General features: G+C 36.8%; 1 protein-coding gene across 3 annotated transcripts; it reads right to left on the bottom strand.

Moving 5' to 3' along the window:
* Window positions 1–235: 235 nt before the first annotated feature.
* On the bottom strand, window positions 236–9917 carry ATPSCKMT (ATP synthase c subunit lysine N-methyltransferase). Of its 3 annotated transcripts, XM_088131464.1 has the most exons (6): window positions 9867–9882; window positions 9538–9684; window positions 6241–6539; window positions 4871–5008; window positions 4226–4276; window positions 236–1881 (listed from the first exon to the last, which is right to left on the bottom strand). In XM_088131464.1, exons 3-6 carry the CDS (start codon window positions 6523–6525, stop codon window positions 1681–1683), a joined length of 675 nt encoding a protein of 224 aa, XP_087987590.1. In that variant the 5' UTR covers window positions 6526–6539; window positions 9538–9684; window positions 9867–9882; the 3' UTR covers window positions 236–1680. The 3 variants fall into 3 exon arrangements, with proteins under 3 accessions (XP_087987590.1, XP_007427615.2, XP_025022034.2); XM_007427553.4 differs by lacking the exon at window positions 9538–9684 and having other exon boundaries at window positions 9867–9917; XM_025166266.2 differs by lacking the exon at window positions 9867–9882 and having other exon boundaries at window positions 9538–9827.
* Between the last annotated feature and the right edge of the window lie 836 nt (window positions 9918–10753).

The raw sequence follows: 10753 nt of genomic DNA on the forward strand, positions 1-10753 counted from the left end.
TCTAAGGAATGAGTTCCTCTTCCCTTTTCCTTGGAATTGCATCATACTACTTGAGAACTTTATGGTAGCAGAAAGTGCAATCATACTTATAAAGCGAATCTACTATTTCATCCTTGAAGGCCTTTTTTCATTGATTTTCACAGCTTCTTCATGTTAGTTGCATAGCCTTATGCAGCCCCACAAACCCTTTGCTCCTCCCCGCTAGTGGCACTTCTGACTCCGCAATTGTAGAAATAAATGTAATGGTTTCCTGCCCTGTTGAGATGAAAACTTTAATAACAATAATAATAAGCATCAGTCACATTGACAAAATCATCAGTCAATTGCAAAGCTTTACTTGGAACAGCTTACATCCTGCGACGATAACTTTAACACCATCAAACAATCACATCTGCCTATCCCAGGTCCTTGGGAAGAACTCAATAGGTGGATAAAAATGCCAAACCCAGTCTAAACATCTAGCTGACTATGCAACCAACAATAATATAAAATTTTAAAAAGCAATATAAGTCCTAAAATAGTTTTAACATAATGTATAAAAAAGGATACTGTATTCCTAAAGTTCCTTTCAAAAAGAGAGAGAGAACTCAGGCTTTGCATCATTAGCCTATAAATCCACAAAATGTTTTGTACACTCACCCCATCCCCACCTACGCCATTAAAAGTTGTCCTTTAAAGAATGAAAATTGCTCCCTAAGTTTTAAGAATTGTACTATCTGTATATCCACAATGACCTGTGTCCAAAACAGATTCAGTAATCTTATTTCTGATGGCTGCCTATAATTTTAGTGGGATTTATTTAGCTGAATAATGTCAGGAAATAGGTCTCTTTGGCCATTGCCAAACTTGCACAGATGCTTAGCACCAAACTCTACTTAATTCTTACTTATCTTGACCCTTTTCCATGGAAGCTGTGATGCTTTTGCTTAAACTCTTGGGCTCCCATGAAAATCTGCCCCCCCCCTTCCTTTTTTTAATTTACTGTCTGGCTTCTACTTTTTTGCCTAAAAAATGCAATGACAATGGGAGGTTGTATCTAAACAACTTTAATAAAACACAGTATTATCAAAAAATCATCTTCATTTAAAAACAACATATTTATTTTTATATTCTCTTTTGCTTTTTATTAACTTAGGATTCCACTGCCCCTCACTTTAATTCACAAAACAGATTTTCTCATTATGGCCCCGCATCCTGGCAGTCAATTTTAAAATCTTGTTCCTTGACTCATCACAATATAACAGGGATAAAGGGACTTATTTGGAATAAGGGTGCAGACCATAGCTTTAATCAGAAGGCACCGAACATATTAAAGTTGAAGATTCAAAATTAACTGTATCAGAATGCTTAATTTTTAATTTAAGTATTTATATCATTTTGAATACTCTTACCAATGCATTTTTACAATGGTAAATCACAATTCAGTAATTTGTTTTTAAAAAATCAACTGCTATCCCACATAATCCCAAGGTTTTGAACCATAGATTTGGAGGGGACTTCCGTATATTTGTTTGTTTTTCATAACAGAAGCACCGCTGAACACTTATAGTGCATTACACATAAGATATTTCCAGAAACTTCTGAAATGTTTGCCCACCAACCCAAGAGCCACAAGAAATAATGTGATCTATAAAACACCCACACTCTCAATTCAACGTGGCATTATCCCTGGAGTTTTAATTAACTAGAAAGAATGCCCTTGACGATTGCTGCATCATTTTCCTTTTTCATTCTAAACGATTTGGAATCATATGCCCAAACTGTGTCAATGCCTTCGCCAAAGCTATGATTTGGCCTCCAATGGGGAAAAGGAAAGCGACAGGCAATGACCCTGGCATCTTGCTGGAGTTCATCTCCAAGCTTCTTCTCCAGCTGCAGCATCTGTGAAAAAACATCGGAACCTGTTCAGATAGTATGGAAGACATGCTGGATACACAGTCTGGAAAATATGCATACCAGCGAGTATTTGGGAATGTACATTCAAGTGAGGTCTTAATAGTATAAACATAAAATGGTTGGCTACAAAGAAAGACTACAGTAAAGGGTTGCAAGAATTAAAAAGAATTGGCTTGCTGAGTGTGAATGATAGATGCTGGCTATATAGGACAGGACAGGAAAGCAAAGAAAAATGCTGGTCACACAAAATTAACAGAAGAAATTACATGTGTTGTTTGTGATTAACTGCTAGGAATACAAAATGCATAATGAAGCAGATATATCATTCCTTTTCAGGGTTCCTCACATCCATATGGGGAAGCTCAATCCACTGTCACTAAAGACTGCAGCCAATTACCATCAGACACTATAAAATATGTATTTTTTTCAAAGATCATTCCCAAGATCTGAATGTGAGTCTGAACACAGGAGATCCATTGCGGAGTTCTGATTCCATTCTCTCACTTCATAAGATTTTATATGCCTGGACAGTTTGTATAAAGAGACTGTAATGCCAGGATAACATGTTTCTAGCCAAGGGCAAAATTTTGAGGGGTGTGCACAAGACAGTATTTCAAAAAAAGAGGATACAACCAAGAAGAAATAGATTCCACTGTTGACTTCTGGGAAAGAAATGGCGAACTGAAGACAGCTCCATAAAAAGCAGAGCTGACAACCGCAGCGGAATGAAGAGCCAGCAAGTAGACTGGCTCTTTGTAATTCCTCTCCGGACAAGAAGACGACTTGAGATCACTCATAAGTGTTCCAGACAGCTGCTTCTCGCAAGAAGACCACAAGATAGCAGTCTCTGATGAGTTTGGAGCTCTGGGAGATGAGGGAATAGCCATCTTGCTCAAACCGCAGTCAGCACCTTTGAAAGGACACTGGTTTCACATACTTCCTTTTCTAATCACTTTCAGAAATGCTTGCTAACTGCTTTTCAGCTATTAGGAACCTTTGGATCGACAAGTTTGACACCATCAGGTGAGTTTCCTTCAATCTTTAGCAAAAGAAGTTTTAAATACAAGTTTAAGGACTTTTTTTTTTCTGGAATAAACAGCAAAAAGGTGATTAAAACTTTGATTTTAGAAAGTTACAAATGGGGTAAGGGTCCAGATAAATTTGAAATAAGATTTTGGAATTAATTATAAAGAAACTATCCCGTGGGAAAATGCTTTTGTTTTGAATTCTTTAAGAAAAAACATAAGGTAAGACTTTAAAAATTGGTCACTAGAGGGAACTAGAAGGAATTAAAGATTACAATTAAAGGAGAAGAACATTCAAACTTGACTTACAAATACAGAATGAAGTAACATATTTTAACATTGGGCATATTGAAGGATATTTTTGAACAATGGACCCAGAATTAATTTTAATAATGTCTGCCTCTATAGATAGACTGTGTTTAAAAGATGTTATAGAAGAGGAACAAGTTTTACTTGATGTGATTGAGACTGATTTGAAAGTGGATTTAAAAATGACAGGCTACAAGAATGACATGGAAAAAGATGTTACATTGGACATACAAAAGAAACCAGCTGATGTCTTAATTAAAAGAGATATACAAATAACAAACCAAGTGAATGACCTGGATAATTTTCCTATATTGGATTTACAAAAGAGGCTTGTTAAAGCTTTAAAGAATTTTGTGAGAAGAGACAAAGAAAAAATGAAAAGAAATCAAGTTCTAGGACATTATTTGAAGGGACTAAAGATCAAGATTGTTAAAAGTAAAAGGAAGGAATATAAAGTTGGTTTATTTGATCAAGGTTAAAATAGATATATTGTTATCTCTGGTAACCCTTAATGGACTTTAGCTGACATCAGGGCTGAAATGACACTGCTTTATGGATTTGTTTATAGATAAGAGATGGGATATGGGAAGAAGAGATCATTTGTTGTATTTTAAGAGAAGGCAATAAGTTATTAAAATTGTTTATACTTGTTGTGATAAAGGGGGAAATCACTTCCTTATATATTTCTTTTCCTTTATTATTCTTTCTTTTCTATTTTTTCTCCTTTTTCTGCACCTTCTCTTTTTTCTTTTTATTCTTTTCTTTTTTTTTAGTTTGTATTAGTTTTTATTGTTGTAAATTGTACTCTTTAATAATATATAGTGTAATATATAATAATATATAGCGTGTGTATATATATTATAAATACTGAACAATTCCACTGTTCAGTATTTGTGAAGATGAACAAAGTTTTCTATCAAACCTATTAATAAAAATCTCAAAGATTCTATTATCTCACAATTAGACAGTCTACTAGTTAAATAATGGAAACTTACCATCTGAGGAACTCCAAAAATGACAACATTTGTATACTGTGAAAAACTGACCTGTTTTGAAATAAAATATCGGATTTAAGTATTAACTCTATATAAATGCAGTGTTTGTTCATGAACATGCACGTGCAGGGAAGCCAGTCAGACTAAAACACTGGTGGTTAGGTCAAGCGAGTTGAAACCGTTTCCCCTGTGTTTTCAGGCACAACCTCCTGCACTTGGCATTTATATCAAGAGAAAATCCTTCGTTTGCATCAAACAAATCTTTCCTCCAGATACGGATGACAGGTACAGAGTCCCCTGGTGGGGGATACAGAGTGGAGAGGGCAATGATAAAAGGAATAAATCCTTCTCCCTTATTTATTAATGGAGCAAATAACTGTAACTAATTATGTAAATAGTATATCTACAGTGACTTTAAGACAGAATCAAAGGGATGGGGAAAGGGAAGTAAAATTGCTATTTTACTGCTGGTTTCCACAGCAGCTTTTTAAAAAATAGCCCAATAATTCCACTGAGTTACTCCACATAAATGTTAATGGGCGTAAAAAGCATTTTAAACCTGTTAAAAGCCATACTGAGTAAGACATTTGTTTCCACTAGACAACTGTTGATTTGCATCCTGGGTCATTTGTTACATTTGCATACCTTCCATAAGTCTGAAATGTAAAAATTGACATCTTGATGAACTCCCTCTCTCCAGGCACGGTATCTCGAATACCACACTAACCAAGGATTTAATTCATAACCCACAGCTTTAAATCCAACTTTTGCAGCTGCTATTACCTGCATAAAGATAAATAGGTATTTAATTAAAAAAACTGTTTTCTTATTAGAAAATGTGTGTGTGGGTGTGTGTATGTGTGTGTGTATGAGACAGCCAGATAAATAGGCTTAGCAATTTGCCCTGATTTGCCAATTTCTTGATCATAAATGTATGAGTTTTTTTGCACTTTGCAGTCTTACTGCAACCTTGTAAATAAATCTGTAGAAATTATTAGTCCACTGAGAAGCTAACACTCTGACTTTCCTTACTGACTGCAGTGGTTGGGGGAAAAAAAACCATTCAAAGGCCAAGATGGAAATCCAGATTTACAAGCTTCTTGTAAATAAAAGAGCCTTGTAACTCCTCTGCCAACCAGCCTAGTGAGTTTCCACAGCGGCCATGAAGAAAGAGATTTCCCTAATGGCTCGCACAGAAAATTGAGTACTCTGGTAGAAAATGAATGAAGGAATCCATTCCCTCTCTGCCATCCTACCCTCTTGTCTGCATGAACATCTCTTCATCTCTTGTACGGAATATTTCTGCATTGACCAAAACAATAGGTTGAAACCATAGGGCTAAGAGGACTGCCAGGTCATAACCCAGAGCAGCAGTTTAGGCCTGAAATAGCACAAGAAGGCTGAAGAAGTTACAGCTCCAATCAGCTCCTTCTTTTGATATCATCTATTCTTGTTGTAAGACCGAATTAGGAGATGAGGTAGCTCTACCCTGTCTTGCTCCCGTTTTTCCCTCTCCCTATTTTGTTTTAGGATGACAATGCACACGGAATCCCAGTAACTACAAGGCATGATGGAATAGGAAACATGGGGAAGGGAAGGGAGGTGGAGAGGATGCAGCCCAAATGGGCAGGAAAAGTCACAGCCACCCAATTCAGCAGCAGATTTAAAAATAAAAGCAGAATCTATGGTTTGTATTGTAGTCCAGGAATCTATCCATCAATCTATTTTATGAATGAGAGATAAAGTACTTTCCTTTCATGCCTTAAGAGCCCCAGAACAATGGTTAACATCACCAGTTAAAGGCTTCTAAAAAGCTAGTCTAAGAAAGACTTTCTGAATAATGCTGAGATGGATGCTTGTATCAATAGAAGGTTGCTTCATTAATCGGTGTGTGTAATTTTAAATTCCATTCTTGTCCTGAGTAAGATACAAGAACGTAGCTAACACAGGGCCATATGTCAACATGCACTTGACTGAAGTCTATTTACTTAAACCCAAAACTACTTCAAGCTTACAATGCGTCCGTCACCACTTCCTATGTCAACGAGGATTCCGTTTCTGCCTTTCAACATGATTAGGACATTTTCAATCTGCTTTGAAGTTGCAGGCACAAACGGCAGGCAATGCTTCCTCAGTGCTGGAACAATAAATGGAATGGCCACAGAATACAGGGCCACTAATGTCCCACCAACTATGCCGGGGAGCAAAATACCCCAATTCCTTTTGTTAGAGTCTTCATCAGCAATGGTCAACGGCTTAATGTCTGGAGCCGCGCTGCTTTCAGCAGGTATTTTTGACATAACAAACAAGAAACCTAGAAAAGGAAAAGTATTATGCTTAGCCTGCCAAAATATATATGGTATTTATATGTTTACGTCCCTGATTTAAACAAGGAAACCTTTACTTGGATTTTCATTACTTGGTGTCTCACAGCATCTAGGCACAACTCTTGGGCATAAAGTAACATGTCTCACCAACACTTTGTCCCTTAGCTAATGATATTCAGAGGTGTGAACAAGGATTCATTTAGCTATCAGGACCAATGGAGAAATCTACCACTGAATATAATCCCTCTTGTAAAGCCATAGGTAATTTACACATTTTTAAATAATAATATTTTATACTTAAATATGTGGTTAAATCTTTCTTATGAAAATATACAATACTTGATTTATCATTGCCTGACTCATGCCTCTGCTTCCTAATTGCCAGACAGCAATTTCACTTTAGGATTTTGTTTCTTGATGAGATTGCCTCTAATCATGCTATCTAAAGTGAACTCTGTTCTCATCTGAACTGTACACTGTACTGTAAATTTACACACATAATACAACCTGAATAGGATCTGCATCTCTCCTGCAGCATCTACTCTTTACCAACATCAGACACATGAATGCCATTTTCAGTGAAAAACAAAAAGTATCCAATGACATAAAATTTCCTTCTGAATGATTTAGCAGAATCATTAAGGATCCATTAATTTTTGGTGCTTACTTATTCAAAAGTTAAATTCTGCTGTTTTCAGTGATACTCACCTATAAGTAAGCCAAACAAAACAATACACCCTCTGGGGGAGATGGGCTGCATACAAATTTAATTAATTAATTAATTAATTAATTAATAATAGACTGCCTTTTTTACAGCAACTATGTTGTGCCACGTTGGTTATGTGGGAAAGTGCAGCATTCATTAAGTACTACATCATGTTGAGCCATATGGGAAAGAGCAACTAGTAACAGTTTGTTAGGCCATGTTTTAAAACTTGCCTTACTTCAGACTCATCCAGAAATTTTTAGAGAAGGATGCTTGATCTATGTGGCATTCAGCACCCCCCATGCTTGTTGATTTCAGCAGTTATGTTCAATAGGATTTGTATGTTAACAATCATAGGTGTCTTTTCCTAATCCCAATACCACCAAAATGATGAAACCTGCATTATATTGTCAAGATGCATGCTCCACCCTTTTGTACTTACTTACTTACTTATTTATTAAATTTGTATGCCACCCATCTCCCCCGGCGGGTACTTGCATTGTGACACTGCATCCAACTACATAGTGGGTGGAGTCTGTGTCCACAAAAATGCATGTTTTGCCACTTGCCCCTCAGTAGTTGTTTACATTAGCAATAAACACCAGATGAGCAACTCTTTTTTTCCTATTGAGGGTCACATTCTTATAGGAATAATCAGTCGGAGGTCATGTTAGTGAGGGGTAGGACTAGAAATAGGTGATGCCACCATTTTTTCTCATTTTCTCTGGCATCCTTTTCCCCCTAACTTTTTATTTTTTCATTAGACTTGTTTCTTTCTTTCCCTCACAAAGCAGACTCCTAGGGAAGGAGAGATTACTTTTTACAAGAGATGTGAATTGTTTACTTGCAAAAATGGTTTCAATTAAGCTGGGGCCTCCAGGTTTCCCAACCCTTACTGTACACTGTCTATCATACAGAATTCCTCAGAGCTCCTCTCCAGTCTGGGAAACTTGCATTAGGGTCTTCCTTAAAACCCTAACTACGTTTAATCAAGAAGATTATGAAACGAATAGGTGGAAATCTGTGAGACAGAAACTTCTAATTCTCTATGGTTGGATGCTTATTATCAGCTATCCCAGTGCCAGTGTTTTGATAAAAACACCCCATAGCCAGCAATGAAATCCTCTTCGTAGACAGACTCAACTGGTTATTATTTTGCACATTTGAACACTGCATAAAGACAAGTTTTATGTTACTTAGCCTAAGTAACTTTATCGCCATTTACTTTTTTCTAAAAAAACAACATCACTTTAAGAGTAGGAGAAAGATACAGAATGACAGAATGGCAGAGACAAAAAAGAAAGAAGGCAGGCAGAGAAAAAAGATGAGAGATATGAATGAATGTAATCAACAACTGAAATTCATTGTTCCCCATATTAAAAAGTGATTTTAAATGTCAGTTCCAATTCCAAAAAACTTCATTCTCTTGGTTTAGACCAGCGTTTCTTAAACTTTTTTCTCTCAGGACCCCAAAAGAGCTTTTGTTTGTATGGATTATATTTATTGATATTTACCGTATTAAAATTTTAAATTGATGCATTTGCTGCCACTACTGCTTCTCACAATTGTTGATGAGATTTTAATATTGCATTATTTTTCAACATAGGCTGGCAAATAATTTTGATTTTGCAGACCCCTGAGAGGGTCTTGGGGGTTCCCCAGGGGTCCTGGGACCACACTTTGGGAAACACTGGTCTAAATTGACCATATATGGGCTGCAAAAATCCCAGTGATCACCAGATGGTAGAAAAGAGCAGTCATCCAGATTATTGCAGCTGAGATGAGGCAGCCTAAGCTACTTTGCACCAAACTATTTTTCACATCATATGGAAGAAAGGCAGGGCAATTAAAAAAAATGATATATTATTCCCCATTGTTGTTTTAATATATATAGAAAAACACATTTCCAATAAGAACATTAGAAGGAAAGGAAAAGTTTCCCTCAAGTTGCCCAAAGTCCCTGCTGAGTGGGGCAGCCTTTATAAATCTAAACTACTTTGGCTGAGTAATAGTCATGTCCTTGTTGTTTTTGACAATATAATGAAGGTGTTTGGCCGTTCCCTTCTTCCAGGATGTTTCAAGATGTCAGTTGTATGTCGTTTTAAGAGCAAGGTTGGTAAAAGAAAAAGGGTAAAACAAAACCACATCTCCAATTTTAACAGCTTCCTCTAGATTACAAGCAGCAAAGATAGATCGGAACATATATTTATCTCTTACAAATGATTTGTTTGTTTCAGTTAAATGTTGCAATATTTAATATTTTATATAGACTTAATTACAGTGGCAACGGGGGCGCCGTTGGAAGAGCTGAAGGACCAGGTTAGGGGCAGATCATGATGGAGACTATCTATGTGGTCGCTAGGAATCGACACCCACTTGATGGCACGTAATCAATTCCACCAGAGTAAGCGAGAATGGACAAGGGACTGGTGACAGAAAACAGAAAGTTCTCATTAGTTTACGGAATGTATAGCATAGTATCCTTATCGGGAAAAAAATACCAGTGCGGAGAAAAATACGGAGAGCGTTAGCTATTAATCCGCAACTCTAATCATTCGTCCAGGGCAGCCGCGCGGAAGCGAGAAAGAAGCATGAAACTGCTCCCTACCTTGAAAATTCCCTTTCGCTCTACGCCCCACCCTTTCGGAACGTAATGACGTAGGCAGGACCCGCCCCCTCCGAAAGCCAGCTCCTACTTAGCGGAAGCCACGGGAAATAGTTACTTCCTGCTCAAGTGGATTGTACCATTATTTTCATGAGGGGATTCGTGTTTTTCACGAGAGTAGCGCTTTTCTTGTTCCGCATTGAAAACACAGGGTACCGAAGATTTTTTAAAAATTTTAAAGCTCTCTCTGACTTCATCTTCTCATGAAAGAAAGCCAAAAAAGCTATGCTTTTAAAAGAATTACGTTGTCTCCTTGGTATATTCCAGTGTATGAAAGGAGTAAAATCCGAATTTTACCTCCAAGGCTAGTTCGCACATAGAGAGAAAATGTGGATGTATCTCAAAGTTGTGTGTAAGAGATGCTACACGAATGTATGATTTGCTTGTTTGAGGTTTAGTGCATTATATGAACCCAGACAGTAAATATGCAGTAAATTGGTGATTAGCAGGTTTTGTAACAAGCCCAAGTGTCAGTGTAATGTGTGAAGGCAGAAAACAGAAGAGTTCATAAAGTTTGGAAATACAAATGCCTAATTATTTTAGAGTCTTCTCTGATGATCCTTTCCCAGGGTGAAAGTGAAATGCTAGTAAACTATGGAGAAATTATGACTTTATATGTGCTTGGCAACAGTATCTTATCCCCCTTTTCCCTGAAAAAAAATGTAACCAAAAGGGAATATTTTAATAAAACACATTTTGAATAAAAATACTGTTTATTTTAGTTTCTGAACATCAAGTTAATGTTAGTGAAGGTCTTACAGTAATGTTTTTCTGATAGCAGAAAACAATGTGGCTGAAAACATTGTATTTGCTCAGTTTTGTGTTATAAC

The sequence above is a fragment of the Python bivittatus genome, unplaced genomic scaffold, assembly GCF_059951505.1.
Source record: "Python bivittatus isolate LINGU-HERP-01145 unplaced genomic scaffold, Pbiv_v1 ctg000960_np1212, whole genome shotgun sequence".
Classification (NCBI taxonomy): domain Eukaryota; kingdom Metazoa; phylum Chordata; class Lepidosauria; order Squamata; family Pythonidae; genus Python; species Python bivittatus.

Coding starts and splice junctions, on each gene's coding strand:
- ATPSCKMT (XM_007427553.4), bottom strand. CDS start 6,525: ATGTCAAAAATACCTGCTGAAAGCAGCGCGGCTCCAGACATTAAGCCG. Junction 5,009..6,240: donor GAAGTGGTGACGGACGCATT/GTAAGCTTGAAG, acceptor ATCTTTATGCAG/GTAATAGCAGCTGCAAAAGT. Junction 1,882..4,225: donor TTTTTGGAGTTCCTCAGATG/GTAAGTTTCCAT, acceptor GTTTTTTCACAG/ATGCTGCAGCTGGAGAAGAA.